The sequence below is a fragment of the Mustela erminea genome, chromosome 19 (assembly GCF_009829155.1).
Source record: "Mustela erminea isolate mMusErm1 chromosome 19, mMusErm1.Pri, whole genome shotgun sequence".
NCBI lineage: Eukaryota > Metazoa > Chordata > Mammalia > Carnivora > Mustelidae > Mustela > Mustela erminea.
Window position 1 is genome coordinate 42,678,777 of NC_045632.1, and position 23,767 is coordinate 42,702,543.

The 23,767-nt window shown below is 48.9% G+C and overlaps 2 protein-coding genes and 1 long non-coding RNA gene across 6 annotated transcripts in view; 1 reads left to right on the plus strand and 2 right to left on the minus strand.

Annotated features, from left to right (window-relative positions):
- ATP6V0D1 (ATPase H+ transporting V0 subunit d1) overlaps nucleotides 1-5,669 on the minus strand; it is a 39,234-nt gene extending 33,565 nt beyond the window's left edge. The window contains exon 1 of the mRNA XM_032324345.1: nucleotides 5,430-5,669. Within this exon, the coding sequence (XP_032180236.1) occupies nucleotides 5,430-5,559 (130 nt within the window). The 5' untranslated portion in view covers nucleotides 5,560-5,669. The remainder of the gene's footprint in view (nucleotides 1-5,429) is intronic.
- A 719-nt stretch (nucleotides 5,670-6,388) lies between these two features.
- Nucleotides 6,389-7,924, minus strand: AGRP (agouti related neuropeptide). Its single transcript, XM_032324348.1, has 4 exons — nucleotides 7,345-7,924; nucleotides 7,095-7,227; nucleotides 6,843-6,928; nucleotides 6,389-6,628 (listed from the first exon to the last, which is right to left on the minus strand). Exons 2-4 carry the CDS (start codon nucleotides 7,222-7,224, stop codon nucleotides 6,446-6,448), a joined length of 399 nt encoding a protein of 132 aa, XP_032180239.1. The 5' UTR covers nucleotides 7,225-7,227; nucleotides 7,345-7,924; the 3' UTR covers nucleotides 6,389-6,445.
- A 4,282-nt stretch (nucleotides 7,925-12,206) lies between these two features.
- LOC116579253 lies at nucleotides 12,207-22,432 on the plus strand. Of its 4 annotated transcripts, XR_004281193.1 has the most exons (5): nucleotides 12,753-12,901; nucleotides 17,642-17,735; nucleotides 18,598-18,673; nucleotides 21,496-21,614; nucleotides 21,813-22,432. It is a non-coding gene; the product is annotated as an uncharacterized LOC116579253 (long non-coding RNA). The 4 variants fall into 4 exon arrangements; XR_004281195.1 differs by lacking the exon at nucleotides 12,753-12,901 and adding an exon at nucleotides 12,207-12,307 and having other exon boundaries at nucleotides 21,496-22,432; XR_004281192.1 differs by having other exon boundaries at nucleotides 21,496-22,432.
- Nucleotides 22,433-23,767: the final 1,335 nt, after the last annotated feature.

The following is a 23,767-nucleotide window of genomic DNA, read 5'->3' on the forward strand; positions in this document are numbered from 1 at the left end:
TGATTTTTATGTCATAAAAAGAGAAACAACTAGATATTACGTGCTTCCCAATGGAAGTACAAAATCACCTATTAAATATTCTTTTTTCCAAAAAAGCTGAACTAGACTCTAATCAAGCCCCTACATCCAACTACCAATTTACAGGAAAAACACAGGACAGAGGTATGTATCTAACTATACAGCAAGGGTATAAGCAAAATTGAGATGGTGGGAAAAACCCATAAATCAAATGACCCAGATTCTTCAATAAGTGAAAGGAAAAATAAGAGAGACAAAGAACCTATGTATTAAAAGACCCGAGGGGCGCCTGGGTGGCTCAGTCAGTTAAGTGGCTGCCTTTGCCTCGGGTCATGATCCCAGGATCCTGGGATCAAGTCCCACATCCGGCTACCTGCTCGGTGGAGAGCCTGCTTCTTTCTCTCCCTCTGCCTGCTGCTCTGCCTACTTGTGCTCTCTATCTCTCTGTCAAATTAAATCAATAAAATCATTTTTTTAAGATTTTATTGATTTTATTTGACAGATAGAGATCACAAGTAGACAGAGAGGCAGGCAGAGAGAGAGAGAGGAGGAAGCAGGCTCCCTGCCAAGCAGAGAGCCTGATGCGGAGCTCGATCCCAGGATCCTGGGATCATGACCTGAGCTGAAGGCAGAGGCTTTAACGCACTAAGCCACCAAGGCGCCCCAATAAATAAAATCTTTTTAAAAATCCATAAAAGACCCGAGACAGCATTAACCAGCTAAAATGTATAGATCATATCTGGATCCTGATTGAAACAAATAATATTTTTAAAATTTTAAAAATTTGAGGTGATGTGAGAAATCTGAACACTAAATGGATAATTGATGACTTTAACAAATTATTGTTTCTTTTATTTATTTATTTTTTGATTATTGTTTCTTTTAAAGGAGGAATAACAGCATTGCGGTTATTTTTTTTTTAATGTAAAAAAATTTTTTTTAATTAGTCATGACTTTTTTTTTTTTTAAAGATTTTTTATTTATTTCTCAGAGAGAGAGAGAGCACAAGCAGGCAGAGTGGCAGGCAGAGGCAGAGAGAGAAGCAGGCTCCCTGTGAGCCAGGAGCCTGATGTTGGACTTGAACCCAGGGCCCTGGGATCGTGACCTGAGCCGAAAGCAGCCGCTTAACCAACTGAGCCACCTAGGTGGCTGAAATGATGCGTTGTCTGGGATTTACTTCAAAATAATTTAGGAGTTGGGAGGGTTAGTGGAGCTATTTAGTGAAACTAAAAGCTATTCAGTGATCATTGTCGTAATGACAAGAATTGATCATTGTTATAGTTAAATGATTATTAGAGACTCGTGATACTATTCCTTCTAATTTGTATATATTTGACAACATCAGTTTAAAATAATTTTAGGGATGCCTGGGTGGCTCAGTGTGTTGGGCCTCTGCCTTTGGCTTGGGTCATGGTCTCGGGGTCCTGGGATCGAGTCCCACATCGGGCTCTATGCTCAGCGGGGGGCCTGCTTCTCTCTCTCTCTCTCTCTGCCTGCCTCTCTGCGTACTTGTGATCTCTGTCAAATAAACAAATAAAATCTTTAAAAAATAGTTTTAAAGAGGAAAGAGGAAGGGGAAAATTCTGGAGGGCAGAGCTGGAGCCTCACTCACACCTGAATGCTCCACATCCAGCCAGACAAATTACTAGCAATGTTCTTGGGCTGATCCCTGGGTCAAAGCTGAGAGTTGAGGCTCAGAACTATGGTAATGCCTGAAATAGCTGCTTGGCTCACCTATAAAGCCCAGGAGCTGGCACACAGTAGGCCTTTAGGCAATGTTTCTTTAGTGAGCAAACAAACATCTGAACATCAAAGTAGCATACATATACTCCTAATGCCTGAAATACATCTGAGAACCCCACTTATGGCAAGCCTCTGTGGAAGGCGGTGCTCCAGCCCATCAAGTTTTCCACTATCACCCCTCAGTCTGTAATTATATATTTAGTCCACTTGAAAATAACAGTAATGGGGCACCTGGGTGGCTCAGTGGGTTAAGCCTCTGCCTTCGGCTCAGGTCATGATCTCAGGGTCCTGGGATCGAGCCCCGCATCGGGCTCTCTGCTCAGCGGGGAGCCTGCTTCCCCACCCTCTTTCTATGCCTGCCTGTCTGCCTACTTTTGATCTCTGTCTGTCAAATAAATAAATAAAAATCTTAAAAAAATAACAGTAACCTTGGCTGGCTCAGTTGTAAGAGCTAAGTGCTTTATATGAATTATCTTGTTTAACCTTCATAACCAGCCCATGGAGTACGTGCCATTATGATTACCACTTTACAGACAATAAAACTCTGGACAGAGGTTACATGGCAGTGCCAAGAAGTAGTAAGCCTACATTTGTAACTTCTATGCTACACTGATCTCTTAATGTCTTCCCCCTGCCCACACCGACCTCCACCACAGGATTATGAGGGTCAAGAGAACATCATTCAACAAAATACCTCAGCCCCTATCACAGTGCCTGGCAGAAAACAGGTGCTTCCTAAATATATACTGGATGAATCAAAACATTCAAAGTAATACTGCAGGATTTCTCTTTGTGTATCTCTCACCCACTTCATCTTCCCCACAATTTCCAGCACAAGACTCAGCCCCCAGAAGGTACTCTACATATCCAGAAACGCTCAGAGTTAAAAAGTGCTCTCATGACCACCCAACTCTGTCCCTTCAATTAACCTCTCCAGGTTTTTTCTCCTACCTCTGAGCATAGAAAATGAAGCAATGAAGCAAGATGGACAACAGAGAATATATGAACTCTGAAGGTCCTCAAAGACTGAGTTCTAGAAGAAGAGGTGAGTAGCAGATGCCTTTCTCGAGTGGGATTCCAGGAAGAAAGCCCAGGGGTGTGGTGGAAGGTCTGCATCTGCCCTTCCTTGAAGAACAGGACCCTCTGCCCAGTATCCTGTGCCTTCTGGGAACTGTCCAACACCTGAAACATCTTCTTTGGAAATCTTGTCACTTCAGGACACACAGAGGCAAAACAACAACAACAAAACAGCACCAAAGGCCTCTGGTATCACCCTTAGAAACAGAGAAGGACTTTCTGTAGAGGATAATGGGGTTTCTGGTCACTCCTCCTGCTTCTGGTTATCCCCGGCCCCTGAATAGTCTTGGCTATCTCCAGCATACAGGGTCCCCCAAATCCCAAACTCTATGCCAAGAAACTTCTAGGAAAATAGCACAGACAGCCACAGGAGCTGTAATTGGTGGAGGGGACAACATTCTAGCCTACCATGATCACCATGGAGGCTCTAAGATGGGATGCTACTGGGCCTGGGCCTTGAAGGGTGGGAATCACTGGGCTTTGTGGGGAAGAGATGGATACAGAAGGAATGGCAAGTGCAATGTAGTGAAAGCAAGAGCTAACATTTATCTAGCACATATTCTGCGTTTATTGCTGGGCTAAGTGTTTAAACATAAAAGCTTGCTGACATCTCACAACCTTATGAAATAGGTGATGATACTATACCAGATGAAGAACCCAAGGCCGAGAAGTGTTGAATAACTCGTCTAAGGTAACCCGGTAATTGGCAGGGCTGGGATTCAAACTCATATTTTTCCAACCCCAGGGTCCACCACACTGTGGGCACCAAGAGTTGACGGGGATGGCTTGTGTGAGGGAGTATGTGTGGAAGAGCAAGGGAATCCTTGAATGTGACCCTAAAGGTCTAGATAGGGTGCCACAAGGCAGGCCATGTGCTGAGCAGGGCTGCAGGAGGAATGGCCTAACACATCTATGGAGGATAATGGTGGAGGGGTTGCTGGGAAGATGGGAACCCCAAAAGCTCTACAGGAAGAGGAAGGACAGGCTGCAGCATGAGTGAGGAAAGCCTAGAAAAGAAACAAGTTTACCAAATGCCAGTTGGCCATCAACTGTGTTCACCTTCAGATTTAAGCAAAGAAAATCTCCAGTCCCAGTCAGTCCACAAAACTCATATTAAATACCAACTGTGTGCCAGGCCCTGCCCTAGGCAGCCTTCCTCTGTTTTTCCTCCTTTTCCCAGTGACGATAGTCAGATTGCTGGCAGGCTCCTACAACACGGTACCCTAAGGTGCTCTCCTCTCCTTCCCATTTCCACTCTCATAAGGCAGACAAATAGCTTTCCTCAGACGTTTATGTTAAAACCCAGAATTATTGCATTTTAACTTCAGTAAGTTTTAAAATTTTAAAGTATCTATTTTCCCTTTACTGGTTCAATTTACAAGATAAACAGCTGATTTTTAAAAATTGAATCCTTGGGGCACCTGGGTGGCTTAGTGGGTTAAAGCCTCTGCTTTCGGCTCAGGTCATGATCCCAGGGTCCTGGGATCGAGCCCCACATTGGGCTCTCTGCTCAGCAGGGAGACTGCTTCCTCCTCTCTCTCTGCCTGCCCCTCTGCCTACTTGTGAGCTCTGTCTGTCAAATAAATAAAATATTTTTAAATAAATAAATAAAAATTGAATCCTCTTTTAACCTCAATCAGTTTTTGATGAGAAATTTTTCTCCAGAGGGCAAGTGGTCCTTCCCTCCAGCTGCCAACCATGGAGCCAGCAGTACTTATGCTCAAGGGTATCTCCTGAGGGTCAGAAATGGGAACTTACATCCCAACAACAATGCCCTTCACTATCACCAGGGGAAATGGGGGCTCAGCGACATCTCTAATTCAGTAAATCTGTTGCAGCTCTGCCTTAGGGAGTCAATCCCACTTTAGAGCTGAAGAAAGGGGAACTTAGCTTCTTATCATTCTTATGTTTCCAAAAAAAAAAAAAAATCCTGTTCCAACAGGCAACCTTCTCGCTGAGGAGGTGGGATTTATTAGCCAAATACAAGTGTAGGAACTTCCAAACTTGGAGGGCCACCTCTTGCTCTCCAAATTACTGCCTTCAGGAGACTCTGCTCAGCCAGGGGTTTGGCGATGAGAGCAAACTCTCACTAGGTTGGCTAAGCAATTCCCCAGGAAGGCTCACCACGCCGGCCAAGGCTGACACAGTGATCCCAAAAGCCTTGGTTATGTTAGGTGGGAAGCGGGGGCTTCTCCGCTTAGCTTCTCTAAGCGTTGTCATGGGGCCTTTCTTGGACTACGTCAGGGTAAAGAGTTTTGTATGGGCACTTCTCGCACCACCGATCAACCACTCTCGAGAAACCCTCTTTTTCAAACTACACGGCAGGCTTAAGGGAGAAGCGGAGGCCCCAGCAGACGCCAACCACCGCGGTTCTCAAAGCCTTGGTTATGTCTGGGCCCGTGCGGAGCCGCATCTGGAGGGAGATTCCCTTCCTGGGCGCCCGCCATCGGCCGCTGGATTCCCAGCAAGGCCTCTCAGGCCCTTCGAGAACCCCCGCCTCCGGCTTCCCCGCCCAGATCTCGGAACCCTCAGGCCCGGGCCAGTCTCCTTGCCAGCCTTTCAAGGCCCAAGCTCCCGGCCCCGCGGCTCACCCTCCAGCGTCTCGCACTGCACCAGATTGAGGTAGTCCGCCTGGCTGAGCACTCCGGCCTTCAGGCCGCGCACCAGTCCCTCCAAGTAGCCATTGTCGACGTTGAAGTAAAGCTCCGGGAAGAACGACATGGCTGCGGCGGGGGAGGCGAGATCGGAGAACCCCGATCGCCGGGTGGACAGCTTGATTCCAAGATCAGCTGACTCTGCGCCAGCAGCGGGCTGTCAAGCGGGTCAGGTGACGCGCGACCGCCTCACGTGACCACAAAGGGGCGGGACTCTGAGTGGCGCCCGGCTTCCGGGTGGTTTCCTCCGAAAGCATTGCGCAGGTGTGGGCCCTCTGGCGCCTGCGCGGCTGGGTAGGCGTGCGTCTCCCTACCCGCCTTAACCAGCTTGGAGTGTCTGAGGCCCGCCGCGTGGTGGCGCACGTGGCCGCGTGGATTCGATTGGGCCCTCTAGCTTTACACCACCGTCTGGGTTAGCTGACCCTGAGGCGCAGGCCGAGTAAAAATGGGAATAAACGGTGCTTCTTATGCTTGGAAATGTTCCAGACTGCTGAGGCAGTCTTCCCTCGAAGGGAACTACGGTTCGGGGGGCAGGCTTCGTTGAGATCACAGGTCAAGTTAGCCTCAAGCAGGCCCTGGAGCCTAACGCTAGCTGGCCTGCCGGGAGTTCCAGGCCGTGCATGCACTGCGCACTGCACACTGCACCCGCATTTCTTGTACGAGATTCTGGAGGGCTGGAGTCCGGCCTTTTTGCCTCCCCACCGGCGCCTGGCACCATAAGACCATGCATGTAAGTGATTCAGATGATGGGTAGCCTAGACCTTGGGGTAGGGGTATGTGTGTGTGTTTGTGTGTGTGTGTGATTTCTTGGCTTGGTGGCAACCCCATCCCTACTGTGACCTCCATGACCTCCCACCTCCGACGGCCACGTTTGAAATAACGCCACAGCCTTGGGTTTGGTCCCAGCCTTTATTCACTACCCCATGTAGAGCCCCGGCCCCGACGTTCGCCCACTAGGTACGGCTGCAGGGGTTCATGGCAGTACCCAGCTTCCGGCAGTAGCAGAAGGCGTTGAAGAAACGGCAGTAGCACGTGGCACATGGGTCGCAACATGGTACCTGGTGCCCCAGACAGGATTCATGCAGCCTTACGCAGCGACGTGGAGAGCGTGACTCTCGGCCCTCCGGATCTAGTACCTACAGGAGTGAGGGAGCAGGATTGCAGGCATGGGCGTTTAAAGGCAGGTCCAGGGATGTCACCTGCCCCAATCCAAGCAGGATGACCGTGGAGCATGGAGACAGTAGTCTGCAGTATCACCCCGGGGGAGGGGTCATGTGGTGAAGAGAGGGGATGACACCTGATGTCCCCTCCCAAGGCCTGTGGCCATCCCCCCTTCTCCTGGGCGGTTACCTCTGCCAAGGCCTCAGCCTCCTGCAGCAGAGCCTCTCCTGACTGTTCTGCAGCTGTCCTTTTCAGCGAGGACTGCAGGCCCAGGCCTGGAACAGGTGATGTGAGGGCAGAACCCCCTCCCTCCCCATGCATTAAACACCCACCTCCAAGGTCTGGGATTGGGAAGGGGCAAGGAGGGCTCATACCAAGCAGGATACTTTGTGGCCAGAGGGTATCCAGGCTCCACCCAGCTCCACCCCTGCCCATACTGACCTGGGAGCTCTGGGAACAGGGCCTGGTCAGGACTTCTGATGTCTTCCAGTGGGGCCAGGCCCATGCCGGCCCCCTGCATGGGGGGCAGTGCCAGCAGCAGGGCACAGCTCAGCAGTACTGCAGGCAGCATGACCTGGCCAGCAGTGAGACCCACCACTTAGTCCTTCACCACCCTTGCACCCTCCAGGAGCCCAGCCCCAGACAGAGACTTCCCAGAGAACAGGGGTCTTTGCCCAACCTGAGGACTTACCTCTGCTTGCTGGATCCTTGCCTGGAGAGTTTCTGGCCACTCCGTGCCCTCAGCTTATATGGCAGGGTCTAATGAACGCCCCACACGTGACTGCTGCCTGCAGCCAAGACATAAGGGGCCCTCGCCAGAGGGTGGGGGCACAGCTCGGGCCTCTCTCCCTGCAACCTGGGCTTTTGGATGCTCTCTAAGAGGTGTGCCCCACTCCGATTTGGGGTGAGGTCCCCAGGTGCCAGTCAAAGTTTGGGAGCAAGGTAGGGTTCCCAGAACCCCCAAATTTCTGCAGGACAGGGACCTGGTTAGGGGCGGGGAGGTGGTACAGGCCAGAGCCATTAGCAATAACAAGGCAGGCAGCCCTGAGATCTTAATTTAATTTGTGGCCCCGGAGATGCTCACTCAGACCCTGTGTGGCGTGTTGTTTCCTTTGCTTCCAGGAACTTTAGTCAAGGGCACTGAAGAGGGTGATGGGCCAGTGGCCAGAGTGGGGTGCAGACCTGGACCCTGGGAGTTTTTTTGGAGGGAAAGGGGAGGGGAGAAGTCCACTTAGCCAAAACCAAGCCCTCCTGCCTCCATCCCTGGTCCTTCCTCCCCTCCGCTTTGTCCCTCCAGACTTCTCTAAGACCCCCCACCCCTGCTCCTTCTCCCAGACCCTTTTCCGCCTGGGCTTCCTGGAAGCCAAGGAAGCAGAACGGACTGTTCCCTGGGTGGGCGAGCAGCTTCAAAGTAAAAAGCTTTCAGGCTGCCTGTCTCATTAGTGCTAATGGCTGTTCCCATCCGCCCTGTGTTGTCAGGCCTGTGCCCACGCCTGGTCTCATCAGCAGGAGGCCAGGGTGAAGACTGCCCTTTTGTGACGGTGGGAGGACACACAGGACTCCACCTGCCCCCTGCCTGCCCTCTCCCTTCTGGGGGGCTCTCTAACACACACTTGCCCATCAGGAAAAGGGGTACAGGCTGAATTACCTTCAAGGCCTCAGTGTACAAACCGAGCTGGCCTGAGACAGTATAAGTTTGAAGAGGCTGTTGGGGTTTTTGGTCTAGGTTCACACAGGCTATTCTGGCCAGGACGAGGAAGTCCTCCCAGCAACGGGTGGAAACTGTATGCTGTCGTCTGACAGCCTTTAGCCTTCAGTACCAACAGTCAGTGTTGGGGTTCAGTTGCATGGGGAGGGGCTGCTCTGCAGAGGGCGGGGCTGTGGCAGCTGCTTTCACAGATGGGCACTGATGTCTGTTCTGGTAGCAGGCTAGCACTGGGCTCGCTTGTGGCTGGCACAGGGTCACAGTCCTATGAGCTCCCAGGATCACATACTACTTCCCTGAGGAGATGGCCCCAGGATAATCCAGCAAAGGGCTATCCCCATTTCTCCCCCGACAATGCTACTGGCTATTTTGGTGACAAATAGCCACAAAGTAGACCTGGTGTCAAGGTCTCCCTGGCAACTGACATTGACCCTTCTTTTCCAGAGGCTAGAGCTGGGCCCTGTTGTCGACCCCAGGGCTTTCTCTTCTCAGAGTGGTGCAGGGTGAAAGTATGGGGCACTAGATATCCTTCCATCTTGGTGGGGCCAGTTGGGGTTCAAGAAGAGCCATACATCAAGTGCACCCAAGACACTTTCCCCCAAGCCCTGGCCCCATCCTTGGAGATTCTGGCTGAGGAGTTGGAGGTGGGAAACAGGGAGTGCATGTGGGTTTTGGAAAAGCACCTCAGGTAATTTGAGGTGGAGGCTGTGAGCACTTGGCTGGGCCTGGTCCGCACCATGCTAGGAACAGTTGTCCATGTTTGGGGGCCATGCTGGTGGTCCCACCCAGGCACTCAGTGTCCGCTCCTCTGCAGAGCAGTGCCTGTCTTCCCCTGTGTGTGTGCAGGTGAAGACCTGGGCAGTGATGGGCAAGGGCTGAAACTCTCCCAGGGGCAGCCCCGGTCCCTTGTCAGGTCCGATGGGTGAGACATTCAAGAAAACCAACTATTAACACAGGAGGATAATGAGAGAAATATAAACATTGGATAGTTGATGTCATCAAGGAATAATTGTTCATTTTTAAAGTTGTGATCATGGTATTGTGGTTTCAAGTGGCTTATTTTTAGAGAAATATAATGAAGTATTTGTTGATAAAATGATATGAAATAATCCAAGGGAGAGGGAGTAGCAGGACATGATATGGATGAAATAAAACTGTTCATGAGTTGGTAATTTGTTGAAATTGGGTGATGAGTACGTGGGCTCCGTTATCCCATGACTGCTCTCCTTGTTTATGTTGGAAAATCTTCGTAATAAAAGTTAAAAACAAAGAGAATTATTTAAAATGCAATGGGATAAATGCTTTGATAGAAGAGTGCCCCCGGAGTGTGTAAGACTAGGAGAGGCACCTACCCCAGCTGAGGGAGGAGCCGGAAGTTGGCTGAGAAGGCTTTCTGGGAGAGGAAGCTTTTACTCATTCATGAAGCTTGAGTAAGAGTCAAGGGAGGCACCAAACAAGGGACAATGTAAGTTTCCTGGACCCATGGTTGGCACATGGCTTACCAAGCTGCCTAATTCTACAACTTAACACTAGCACAGGCTCTGCTCCAAGCCTGGTTCCTGCCCAACGAGCCCCAGCCTGGTGAGCAGTCAATAGACGCTTTTCTCCCCGCCCGGGGTCAGAGAGTTGGCTACCTCCAGAGTTGATTCAGTCAGTGAGTCAATCAGCAAACATCTGTAGCCACCTCCACACTGTATCACTGCGGTGAGTGTGCACCGGCCCAGACCATAGGCACAGGAGCCCAGTAGCTCTCATGCCACCCAGCAGTCCGGACGAGGAAATCAACATTTGTTTATGTCCTTTCCCACCCACCTTCCTTTTGCCCTTCAGCACGATGTTGACTAGGACCCCTCCTACCACCACCAAATTAGCCCAAAACATTGCCCATGGGTTTCTGGTCATAGCTTTCCTTCTATATCTATATCCATATCTATATTTGTACCTCTATCTAAAGTGAAATTTCCGTTGGCTTATCAAATTTTATTTGTTTTTGCAAATAACCAATCTTTGGCTTGATTTATCAGATTTTGTTACAATTAAGTTTCTGCTTTCCTCCTCTTTTCTATTTCCCTTGGGTTTGTTGATCCGCACATTGATCTTTCCTCCTGATGAACACAGTTGCCTACATCTAGTAGTCTATAAAAGGCCCGCTGGGAGCCCGTTTCGTCTGTTAATGAGTTTAAATACTGTGGGGGTGATTTTATTGGTCAGAAACTGATGTTCCCAGGATCACGCTTGTTGACAAAAAGACCTTCGGAAATGTTCTGGGTGGCGGATTTGGGAGAACTGGGGGGATCCAGAGCCTACTTGGTGAGCCTGGGGAGGGATCCCGATTTTGGAGAGAGGAAGAGGAGAATGTGGTTGTCTTGTGCCGGAGATCCAAGTATGAGGAGAAGAAGGGGGATTTGACCCCTACCTCTCCTCTTTTCTCTCCTCAAGGTAACCCTCACCTACCAAGGTACTGTTCCTACTTTGTCCAGCAGGGGGCAGCAGAGCACCCACTGGCTCTCCCAAACCAACTTTGTTCTGAAAACCAGACCCCCTCCCCGCACATTGCGCCTGCCCCTGTGGCTCATCTGTAGGACTTCCAAAAGGCAGAGGTTGCCTGGAGAGGTGTGGTCCCCTCAATTATGCAGGGAGAGGAATCAGGATGGATGGAGGTTTATTTCAGGCTGGCATCTTGAGCCCTCAGCTGGAAGGGATCCCACCACGATCAGGTGCTTCTAGAAGAGTCGTGTTTGTCGCATGAATGCCGAGTGCCAGTGCATGCCGTTCTCCCATTCGTGCAAGAGCGTTTTATTGACTGCATGCTACCTGAAAAGCATTATGCCAAGGCTTCCGGACCTGGAGGGTAGGTCAGAGCCCATGGTGACCTGAAACTCCTGATTCTGAGGTCAGACAAGGTTTGTGGGCTTTCCTGTTGCAGTGAAGGTGTAGGCTGGAGCCAAGCCAAGGGAGAGTGGAACAGGGTACAGAAACTGCTGATGGACGGACTACAAGGGGGCTCAGGCCCAGAGACACCCTTTATCCTCAGGCCTTGCTCCAACTCCCAGTTCCCCTCCCCCTACAGTCCTCCCTTTCAGTGCTGGAAGTTGGCTCTTTATTAGGGGTCCCCAGAACAGCTGAGCTGTGGTTGGAGTGTTTAGAGGAAAATTCACATAGGCCCAGGGGTGCCAGAGACAAATAGGCCAGCTGGTCTGGTTCAGAGGATGTGGCTTGCCGTCTGGATGCTTGGCCCCGCTGTTGGCAGAGGCCATCCCAAACACCGACCCCAGCCCCCTCTGAAGACATCTACAACCCCGTGTCCACTCCCAGATGCCCGCAGAAGTAGCCGGTCCTTCCTCCCACGTGCCAGGCCCTACCTTTCAGTGCGAAATAGTCTGTTTCTAGGGGGGCTGCTGTACCCCACCTGTGTCTCAGGGGAATTTCTCACTGTCAGCATGTCCAAACAGGCAGACATCAGCCTCCACACTCACATGAAGCCCACACAAAGTGGTGAGGGGCTTGTTCCATTTTAGGTGATGAGAGGACCCTGGAATTTAACATTTATTTATTTATTTATTTGACAGAGAGAGTGCACACATGCACAAGCAGGGGGATGCGGGGCTAGATCCCAGAACCCTAGGATCACAGCCCAAGCCAAAAGCAGATGCTTACCCTACTGAGCCACCCCAAGGCACCCCAAGAGGACCCCTGAATTTATTTTTTAAAAAGATTTTATTTATTTGTTTATTTGACAGAGAGAGAGAGCACAAGCAGGGGAAGTGGCAGAGGGAGAAGAAGAAACATGCTCCCCACTGAGCAGGAAGCCCAATGCGGGGAGCCCGATGTGGGGCAGGGCTAGATCCCAGGACCCAGGGACCACGACCCAACCTGAGCCGAAAGCAGCTGCCCAACCGACTGAGCCACCCAGGTACCCAAGGACCCCTGAATTTAACAGGATCTCCAGGTAAGTGCACTGTGAGTCTCCAGCAACCCCTCAGAGACATGGCACTGTTGGGTTGGGAAGGGGGTTCCCAGGATGTCCCATTTATTGTTTCTAACCATCCCGATAGAAGGGAGCAACCCAACCCCCTGGGGATGTTCAGTGGCTCAGCTGCAGCCTGGGAACAAAGGTGTTTTCAAAATAGGAACCATCAGGCTACCTAGGAATGATTCTTGTGCTAGGAAGTAGCCTCTTCTTCTTCCTTCCTTTCTTTTCTTTTCTCTCTATTCTTTTCCTTTCTTTCTTTTCTTTTCTCTCTCTCTCTTTCTTTCTTCCTTTTCTTTCTTTTCTTCCATCTCTTTCTTTCTCTTTTCACCCTCTTTCTCTTTCCTTCTCCTTCTTTCACTTTCTTTCTCTTCCTCTTTCTGTAGGCTCCAACCAAGCATGGAGCCCAACACTAGGGCACAAACTCACAACCCTGAGATCAAGACCTATGCTGAGATCAAGAGTCAGATACTTAACTGACTGAGCCACCCAGGCACGCCATGAATTACTGTTTCTGCTAAAGCCCCAGGAGCTCTCCAGCTTGCTCATCCCTGCCACTGGGGTTCTGCGCAGGTAAGAACAGAGGTTGCAGAACTCTGGATATAGGTATGGAGACGCTGCCTAATGCACTGGGCACAGGGGTGTGCTGGTACCTGACTCGACAGACTCAGGATGAGTCTGGGTCAGCTAGAGAAAGCAGTGAGAGCTGCGGCAGCTCCGTGGGTTCTCTGGACCTCCTCCTTTCTGCTGATACCCCTTCCCATCCCTTCTGCCTCCAGCTGCGAAGAAAGCCAGGGAGGTAGACGTGTAAGAGCTGGGAGGGACTGAGTCCCACGGGAAGGGGTCATCTGGGGACCTTGGTTGGAAAGGATAATGTTCCAGCTTCAACCTCTGGAACACCGCTCTCGCCCGGGCACCAAGGCCCAGCCCAGCGTGGGAAGAGCTTCCAGGTGCCCCTCCGCCAGCAACCCTGCTGGCCACTTCCCAGTTTTGCCCCCGTAGGCCCTGTGTAAACTGTCTCCATTAAGCCCTAGGTAAGGGTCCTCCTCCCCATCTCTGGCCAAAGCCAGAGTTAGTGTTAGCATCTGGCAGAGAAGCAAGTTTTCCTCCCTATCTCAGCCCTTACCCATAGCAAGACTCCCATCCTGTACATTTAATTCTCAGCCGAATATCGAAATAAACCATCCCCATTTTATAGATCAGGAAACAGGCTTACAGTTTAATCACTGTTTTGATCACTCACCTAAGGAGCAGCCGGCCTGCTTTCCTTTCTTCCTTGCATGGTTCAGGGCATATTTTAGAGCTGGAGAGGGATGGTGTGTGTGCACACTCGTGTGCACGTGGTAGCGGTGTGCACACACCCATGCATGCACGTGCTGGGGGGCAGGGCAGGGGGACTCAAACATGCTTCCCTGCGGTGTCTCCCCACACACACACACGTCTTGGCGGCAGAAGCCATTCTTCCGCCTGCAGAGCTCCCCAGAGGCGCCCAGACCAAAGCAAGCAGCCGCCCCACTCGCGTTCCACTCGGCCCCCACGAAGCTGTGGGATCAGTCGGGCACCAGAGCTGTGCTGAGTGTCCTTATGCTCTTGGACACATTTCTAAGTAATCTATGAATCAAAGAAGTCGCAAGGGAAAACTAGAAAATGTTTCAAATTGAATTATAATGAAATACACTATATTAAAACTAATGGGATGTGGCTAAAGTAATGCGTATATGTAAGTGCCTATGTTAGGAAAGAAGAAGGGCTGAAAATGAATTATGCGAACTTATGTAAGTGGTGGAACGGGGCTGGAGTAAGTAAGTGACTCTCTGTTTTACCCGTACCTTGAAGCCTTCACAAGAATTAATTTGAAATGGAGCATCAGGGCACCTGGGTGGCTCAGTGGGTTAAGCCGCTGCCTTCGGCTCAGGTCATGATCTCAGGGTCCTGGGATCGAGTCCCGCATCAGGCTCTCTGCTTAGCAGGGAGCCTGCTTCCCTCTCTCTCTCTCTCTCTGCCTGCCTCTCTGTCTACTGTGATCTCTCTCTGTCAAATAAATAAATAAAATATTTAAAAAAGAAAAAAAAAATGGAGCATCAGCAGAACTGTGAAGGTAAAACAAAACTTCTAGAGAAACATGGAATATCTTTATAGCCTTGGACTGGGCAAAGATTTCTATTTTTTTTTTTTTTTTTTTTGTCAGAGAGAGAGAGGGAGAGAGAGCGAGCACAGGCAGACAGAATGGCAGGCAGAGGCAGAGGGAGAAGCAGGCTCCCCACCGAGCAAGGAGCCCGATGCGGGACTCGATCCCAGGACGCTGGGATCATGACCTGAGCCGAAGGCAGCCGCTTAACCAACTGAGCCACCCAGGCGTCCCAGATTTCTATTTTTTAATGATTTTATTTATTTGTCTGACAGCACAAGCAAGGGGAGCAGCAGAGGGAGAGGGAGAAGCAGGCTCCCCACTGTGGGGCTCATTCCCAGGACCCTGGGACCTGGGATCATTGAACCGAAGGCAGACGCTTAATGACTGAGCCTAGGCATCCCTAGGCAAAGATTTCTTAAGCAAAAGATAGAAAGGGGGCCTCTGGCTGGCTCAGTCAGTGAAATGTGCAACTCTTGCTCTCAGGATCATGAGTTCAAGCCCCGCAGTGGGTGTGGACCCTACTTCAGAAAAAATAAAATAAAATATTTAAAAACAAAACCAAAAAACTTGACTCATAAAGCTCTAAGCATCAATGGTTGATAACTTAGACTTCATGAAAATTAAGAACTTCTGATCAATAATTAAAGATATTTAAGAAAATGAAAAGATAAGGTACAAACTAGAAAAAAGATGTTTTGTATTGAAACAAAATTTACAGTTATTTAAAAAAAGACTCCTGCAGAGTATATAAAGAATTCTGTAGTTATTACAGAAAAAGAACTACAACAGTTCCTTCGTAAAAGAGGATTTCCAAATGGCCAACAAGCATGTGGAAAGGTGCTCAATATCACTAAAGAAGTTTAATTCATACATAAATGTGAATTAAAACAACAAGGGGTGCCTGCTTGGCTCAGTTGGTAGAACATCCAACTCTTGATCTTGAGGTTGTGAGTTTGAGTCCCCCTTTGGGTGTACAGATTACTTTAAAAATAAATACATAAAAGTAAATAAAGAGGTGCCTTAATTGGGTGGCTCAGTTGGTTAAGCATCTCCATTTATTTATTTGACAGAGAGACACAGTGAGAGAGAGAACGTAAGCAGGGGGAGGGGAAGAGGGAGAAGCAGGCTTCCCGCTGAGCAGAGAGCTTGACTGAGCAGGGAGCCTGACTGAGCAGGGAGCCTGACTGAGCAGGGAGCCTGACGTGGGGCTCAATCCCAGGACCCTGGAATCATGACCTGAGCCAGAGGCAGATGCTTGACAACTGAGCCACCCAGGGGCCCCTAAGCATTTGACTCTTGATTTTGGCTCAGGTCTTGATCTCAGGGTGGTGAGATCAAGCCACAGGTCGGGCTCCACGCTCAGCACGGAGTCTGCTTGAGATTCTCTTTCTCCCTCTGCCCCTTCGTCCACTCATGTGTGCGCTCGCATGCGTGCACGCTCTCTCGCAATACATAAATAAAATTCAAAAATAAATAAATTTTAAAAATAAAACCACCACAAGATACCATTATACATAATTACATTGGCTACAATTAACGAGATTGACAAAACCCAGTGTTGGCGAGGATATGACGTAACTAGAACTGGTAAGAGGTAAACTAGAAAACCGCAGTATTCACTGTAACTGCTTCACCTGACCTGTGACCCAGTCAGTCCCCTCTTTGGTACAAACCCAGGAGAACTGAGTGCAATTTCTATCAAAGTGCAAGAATAGAATGTTCTTGGCAACTTTATTCATAATAGCTAAAAACTGGAAACCATCCAAATCTCCCAGCACCAGGAAGCTGGATAAACCGTGGTATATGCATACATTGGGAAACCAGGTAGCAAAAACAGAATGAACTTCTGTACACCACAGAGATGAATCTCCCAGACATAATGTTGGATGAACAATGCCGGCCACAGGGGCGCCTGGGTGGCTCAGTTGGTTGGGCGTCTGCCTTCGGCTCAGGTCATGATCCCAGGACCCTGGGATCTAGGCCCGCATCAAGCTTCTTGCTCAGTGGGGGGTCTGCTTCTTCCTGCCCATCTGTTGCTCCCCCTGCTTGTGCCCCCCACCCCACTCACTCTCTCTGTCAAACAAATAAATAAAATCTCTTTAAAAATACACACAGGGACGCCTGGGTGGCTCAGTGGGTTAAGTGTCTGTCTTCAGCTTGGGTCATAATCCCAGGGTCCTGGGATGGAGTCCCACATCTGCTCCTTGCTCAATGGGAAGCCTGCTTCTTCCTCTGCCTGCCATTCCCCCTTGCATTGTGCTCTCTATCTCTGGCAAATAAATAAATAAAATCTTTTAAAGAACTAAACACACACACAGACAAATTGTCTTAAACTGTAAAAATAATTTATTTTCTGATATAGTTGAAAAATCCAGAAGGCTGGTTTCCTCTGGAGTTGGGTCCCAGGCCTTTTGGCTGTGTAAGGACTTGGTGTGATAGATACAGCTGGTTGCCTTCCTAATACCTAATACCTTTCCTCCCAAAAGAAGCCCAGTTTTGTTTGGGGCAGTGCCTAGTTAAACAGACTGACTTCCTCAGTTCCCTTGAGAGTACCTGGTGTCCCAGGGACACATTGTTACCCATGAGACTTACAGTAAGGACTTCTGGGAAAGTTTTGCTTTCCTGGCACAAGTGTCTCCATTTGCAGCTTCTTTTCCTTTCCACTTGACCAACTCATGACCATGGAGGCAACGATTTTGAGAATGGATTAAGCTGCCAAGGATGGCAGGCAAGAAAAGACTTCCTGGCTGTGTAAACCAGCTGCTCCAACTGTGGTCGGCCTGCCCATCTCCTGATATTTTATCGTGTGAGACAAGCAGGAAATAAATATTTGTTCAAGCTACTCTTAAGTTTTCTCTTACTTGCAGCCAAACACAATCTCAACTGAGAAAATCTTCAATTTCTTTATAACTCTTCTTTTTTAAAAAAAGATTTTATTTATTCATTTGAGAGAGAGAGAGAGCATGAGCAGGGCAGGGGGTGGGCAGAGGGAGAGGACCTGAGCTGGATCATGACCTGAGCCGAAGGCAGATGCTTGACTGACTAAACCACCCAGGCACCCCATAACTCTTGTCCGTGTCTTTTGTAGTAAATGCTTCCTTCTAAGGTCTGTTTCCCTTGTGGACCCAGACTGACTTCCAGGAGTCTCTGAGGCCTCTTACTTCCTCACTCATATCCTACAGGAGAGAGTGTCAGCTTTGTCCCACAATTTCCTGGTCCTGGTTCTGGAAATCCTGTTCGCATCTACAGCTGAGGATTATGGCTGAAGCACTCACGGTGGGTTCCTCTGATCTGTGTGAGCCCTGATGATCCTCCTTGGACTTTAGCTGAATTCTTACAAGCCCTGAGCTATCTTCAAGGTCAGCTTGCGACTCCCAGAGCACTTCTGACCTCCAGTAGCCTTGCCCGAGGAGTGGTCACATGGGCCAGCACCTTCTGTCAAACTCAGGGTCAAAAATCTCCCCTCAGGAGCCAAGTCTGGCTTTTGGTTAGGTCAGGTGTTGACTTTGGGCAAATTCCCAGCTTAGAAAAAATGACTTTTGATGTGGAGTCTTGTTCTTCCTCAACACACCCCTGAAAGTCATGTGCTCGGGTGTTTTGTTTGTAGGATCGCAGCTGGGCAGTATTCAAGGGGTTGAGAGAGGTTTAAATTGCAGAGGTGTCTGAGTTTTGTCGTAATCTTGTCTGAGGTCACATAGCTTGTAAGTGGTGGAGCCAAGAGGAGTCTGACATTCCAGTGACCCCCAGCCATGATGCTAAGACACTATGGCACTTGGGGGTCAATATTGTTTTTAACACAGATTCACTTTTTTTTTTTAATTTATTTTTTTTTAAGATTTTATTTATTTATTTGACAGAGAGAGATCACAAGTAGGCAGAGAGGCAGGCAGAGAGAGAGAGAGAGGAGGAAACAGGCTCCCTGCCAAGCAGAGAGCCCGATGTGGGACTCGATCCCAGGACCCTGAGATCATGACCTTAACCCACTGAGCCACCCAGGCGCCCAACACAGATTCACTTTAATCATATTACAGGGGCACAAGAATGTTTTTCAGTTCCACAGAGAAATATGCCTTCTCCCATTTTTCCTGAAGCACAGGGCCCTTAGACCTCTCTTTTATTGTCATCTTTTTTTTCTAAGACACAGGTAGAGAAAAAACAGCATTGGCTGAAGGTGAAAGAGCAGAACTGAAAGTCACACTCGGACTCAGGTTTAGGTAAGTGTGGAGTGCATGCTTAGTGAGGAAGGGGAAGTCATTGACCATAGGCACAGGTGTGAGCCCAATGTTGCCAGAGCATCAGATTTTCCAAGAAAAGCCAGAAAACTGAATTCTTTTTTTAAGATTTTACTTTTAAGTATCCTTGATATCCAACTTGGGCCTCAAACTTAAGAACCCTGAGATCAAGAGTTGCATGCTTCACTCACCGCGCCAGAGGGAGAAGCAGGCTCCCCAAAGAGCCCAAATGCGGGATGTGATCCCTGGACCCTGAGATCATGACCTGAACTGAAGGCAGACACCTAACTGACTGAGCCACCCAGGTGTGCCCTGAATTTTTTTAATATGCTTTCATTTCAATAATATGTTTCATTGCTGGGCTCAGAAAGCTTTATACAGGTTGTCGTGTTCCCAGTGCCATTGTAATAGGATAGAACTTTTGCCCTTGTTGTGGTTCTAGCCTGAAGTGCTTTGAAAACAGGGGCCATTTTCTTCTTCCCACAGTCCTGGTAGGTTTCCTGAAAAAGGTTGTGTTTAGTGGAGCTCCTAAGGGTGGAAGGAGCTTCCCAAAAGGAGGAGGATTGGGAGTGATTTCTGTGGAGCTTTGCATAGTTGCTTACTGCAGGAATGCTAACAGGCCTGCAGTTTCCAGCCTTACGAGCCCTTGACCTCCACCTGACCCACACCCTCAGCTTCCTGGTTCCAGGCTCGGGGTACTCAACTCACTTCCACTATCCAGTTTCTTCCTAAGAACTAAGGAACAGCTGAAGGAGTCCCTGGAGTCCTTCTGAGTCCTCCCAGCCAAGCTAGGCTAGGGCTAGCTCCCTGGGATTGGCAGAGGGAACCCCAGCTCTTGGGGCCTTGCCCTTGACCCTTGAAGGTGGGACAGCAAAGAGAAGAGAGAAGGGCCTGAGGACTCCCTAGGGGTGAGAGAATCCTCCCCAGGCTCTCTCTACTTTTCAGAAAGGGTCAGCCAAGCAGAGTGGCTGTCTGGGTGCCACACTTGAGTGGATGGGGCATGGGAGACAGCACCTTCTGTCTTCTCAATTGTGTTATCATCCAATTTCAACATCACAAATAGGGTAGCAGCCCCATGTTTTGCACCTCCTGATGTGACGCAGTGATCATCAATGTCGTATTCTTGCCAAAAATGTTTATGGTGAATCTGATCTTGAGGAAACAATCCGATAAATCCAGAATATGATGCTATAAAACCAGCCTGAACTCTTACAAAAAAATAAGAAGGCTGAGTGTGGGGTAGATAATATTCTTCTATATTAATAGAGACCAAAAAGACCTAACAACCAAAGGCAGTATGTGAACCTTGCCTTCTGAACTAAAATAAACATGCTAAAAAGACGTCCTTGAGGAGTGGCTGGGTGGCTCAGTTGGTTAAGTGTCTGACTCCTGGTTTCAGCTCAGGTCATGATCTCAGGGTCATGGGATTGAGCCCCGCTTCAGGCTCCCTGCTGGGCACCGACACTGTCTCTCTCCCTCTGCTTCTCCCCTCACTTTCTCTGTCTCCCTCTCCATCTACATCTAAGGTAAATTTAAAAAAAAAAAAAAAAAGGCATCCTTGGGGCACCTGGTGGCTCAGTCGGTTAAGCATCTGCCTTCAGCTTGGGTCATAATCCCAGAGTCTTGGGATCAAGCCCCATGTTGGGCTCCCAGCTCAGCGGGGGAATCTGCTTCTCCTTTACCCTCTGCCTCTCCCCCTGCTCATGCTCTGTCTTTATCTCAAATAAATAAATAAAATCTTAAAAAAAAAAAAAAAAGGCATCCTTCAGACCAGGGGGAATGACAGCACTCAATTACTGTTGATATGCTCAGATGTGATAATGGCACTGTAATTGTGTGGAACCCTGACATTTAGGGCCAGTTAATACGCTGGAGAGATCTGTAGCACTTCTGGTCCCTGCCCACTAGGTGGCGGGAGCACAGCACCCAGTCCGTTGCAACAGACGAAATGTCTGAGAAACTGTTTTGGATTTCAGTAGTATTGACAGTTGGATCACGTCATGAATATGTGAAAACACACTGGACTGTACGTTTGAAAATGGTTAAAATGGTGAATTCTATGTGATGTGAATTTTTTTTCAATAAAGACTGTAATTAAAAATGTCTCCATTTGGCATTGTCACATTATCCCCTGAGGGACAAAAATTGCCCCCTCTGCTGAGAACGGTTGGTGTGGAGAGCACATCGCTTGGGGTGTGTGTGGGGGTGCGGAATGCAGGCTGAAGGTTTTAAGAGGGAAATGTCTTTTTTGTAACTTTCAAAGAGCAAATGTGTCAAAATGTTAACCGTTGGTGAAACCTGGTGACAGGTGTCTGGGTTGTTCATTTTACTATTCTGTCGACTTCCTATAAATTTAAAATTGTTCAAAACCAAAAGAAAATACAGTTTCAAAATTTCTGTTTTTTTTTTTTAAAGATTTTATTTATTTATTTGACAGACAGAGATCACAAGCAGACAGAGAGGCAGGTAGAGAGAGAGAGGGAAGCAGGCTCCCTGCTGAGCAGAGAGCCTGATGCGGGGCTCGATCCCAGAACCCTGAGATCATGACCTGAGCCGAAGGCAGAGGCTTAACCCACTGAGTCACCCAGGCACCCCTCAAATTTTCTGTTTAAAACATCCCCAGGGGCCCAGCTAGGTGCCAGCTGTGCGGCCTCCTTTCAGACGGACTGTGAACTGTCTACATGGGTCAAGTGGCTCAGTCCTCATTCCTTCAAGGGAAGACCCCTTCCTTATCTCTCCTCCCCCCTTCCTCTCTGTCTCTGTATCTTGTCTCTCTCTTCTCTCCTGCCCTATCTCGTTCCAAGGCTGCCTTGAATATGCTGGCCCGGTGGCACCCACCAACCTGTGGAGAGAAAAGCATCCCATCGTACGGACCACCACCCACCCAGACAGAGTGCAGATGGGCTCTGTTGAGCCCTTTGTGGTGAGTATTCTCCCCTGTGGTGACTTTAAAACATGATCACAAAACTCTAGCACTGGTTCCATGCAGAGGCAGGGTCTCTGTCCCGTCTCCTTAAATAGGAATTGCAGCTGCTTAAGCAATAGGGTAGAATGGAAACGATATGGTCTCCAGGCCCAGACCTTAAAAGCCTAGCATCTGCTGTTTCCTGTCTCTTCTGAGATACCTGCTCTTGGAACCAAGCCACCACACTGTGAGGAAGTCCAAGCTACCTTGTGGAGAGGCGGGTGTGGAGAGAAGCAGCATACAGTGACTCTAGCAGGTGAGTGAGTCATCTTGGAAGTGGTTCTTCCAGCCCCAACTGACGCCACTTGGGGCAGAGGTGAGCTGTCCCTGCTGAGCTACATGATTGCTGCCGGCTTACGTCACTAATTTTTGGAGTGGTTTGTTTGAAGAGATAGATAATGGAGGCATCCCCTGTCCCCCCACCAAACTGGGAGCCACAGGCTTAGGAGGCAGGAAACAGGCCCCTCTTTGTCCCTGGAGCTGGGACCTAGGTCAGCATTGTTCCTTCAACAAGTATTTGTTGCATGACCACCAAGTGCTAGACACTGTTCCAGGGGCCAAGGAGTTACTGAATGAGACAGACCCTAAGAAAGGGTGGTGGGGAGAACCATCTTCCTGTGGGAGGTTATTTCTAAGCTGAGACCCATCTAAGGAAGAGGAGTTAGCCACTCACAGAAGCAGAGAAAGGCCAGATGCAATACCGTGTGCTAGTTCTGGATGAGGTTAACAGATTGGGCAAATAAAAAATAAAAATTTGACACCCAGTTAAACTTGAATTTTAGATGAGTAATGAATACTTTTTTTGTGTGTATACATATGCCCCATGCAGCTTTGGAGACATGCTCATATTAAAAAGTCATTCATGGGACACCTGGGTGGCTCAGTCAGTTAAGCGTCTGCCTTCGGCTCCAGTCATGATGCTAGGGTCCTGGGATGAGTCCCACATCAGGCTCCCTGCTCGGCGGGCAGCCTGCTTCGCCTCTGCCTGCTGCTCCCCTTGCTTGCGCTTGCTCCCTCTCTCTCTGGCAAATAAAATCTTTTCTAAAAAAGTTATTCATTAACTTCTCTGAAAGTCAAGTTAACTGGGAGTCCTGCATTTTATCTGACCGCTAGTTTTAAGGCAGAAAAGAGAAAGAAAAGTGAGAAAAACTCATATTTCAAGAGACAATTTGGAAAGCTGGCGGTGGGACAGTGGCAAACAGGGTGTGACATCAGAAGTAAAGGTCGTCACAAAAGGCCAGCTGGCCAGGTCCATTTTGAATTTTGTCCTGAAGCAGTGAGGGGCCACAAGAGGGTTCAGACCCAGGGAGACACAATCGGATGTGTGTGTTGCAACAGTATTCTGGGCTACTGTCTGGAGGGGATGGGAGAGCCTGTGGGCAGGGAGATCAGGGGGAGGAGGCCTCTACTCTGCAAGGTTCAGACTCCGGTAACCACAAAGGCTTGAGAATGTCGAACTAACCCCCCACTTCCCACTTTTCTTTTCTATAACGTAAGTGTTTTAAACTCTAAGATTCCCTTTAACTACTGCTTCAGTGTATCTCACAAGCTTTTGATATATTTAGTTTTTTCATTCCATTCAGGATGTTTTCTCCCAGTTCTTCAGATGTGTGTTGTATAATTTCCAAATATCTGAGATTTTTCTGTGTATCTCTTTGTTATTTCTTTTATTTCTCTAGCCCCGCATCAGGCTCCCCGCTGAGCAGAGAGCCTGATGCAGGGCTAGATCCCAGGGTCCTGGGATCATGACCTGAGCCGAAGGCAGAGGCTTTAACCCACTGAGCCACCCAGGTGCCCCTTTGCTATTTCTTTTAATTGCCTTCTGTGATAGAGAACATACTCTGTACGTTCTTTAAATTTTATTACTATTGTTTGGTGGGCAGGCACATGGTCTCTCATGGTGAAGGTGCCACACCTGCTAGAAAAGAATGTGGGGTGCCCCTGCTGTTGGATTACGTGTTCTGTCAATGTCAGCCACAGGCAGGGTCATTGACAGCGTTCTTCTTGCATTTTCTTCTATGCATTTTCTCATTACAGAGTCTGGCTATTCTCTCCACCGATGGAGGTGGGGTGGGAAAATATTGGGCGATTATTATAGATGACTCAAGTTT

What these genes read in the sequence shown, in the direction of transcription:
- AGRP (XM_032324348.1), bottom strand. Translation starts at nt 7,224, where the DNA reads ATGCTGCCTGCAGTACTGCTGAGCTGTGCCCTGCTGCTGGCACTGCCC. An exon ending in CCTGTTCCCAGAGCTCCCAG is followed by an intron (nt 6,929 to 7,094) that starts GTCAGTATGGGC and finishes CACCTGTTCCAG; the next exon opens with GCCTGGGCCTGCAGTCCTCG. An exon ending in AGGCTGAGGCCTTGGCAGAG is followed by an intron (nt 6,629 to 6,842) that starts GTAACCGCCCAG and finishes TCACTCCTGTAG; the next exon opens with GTACTAGATCCGGAGGGCCG.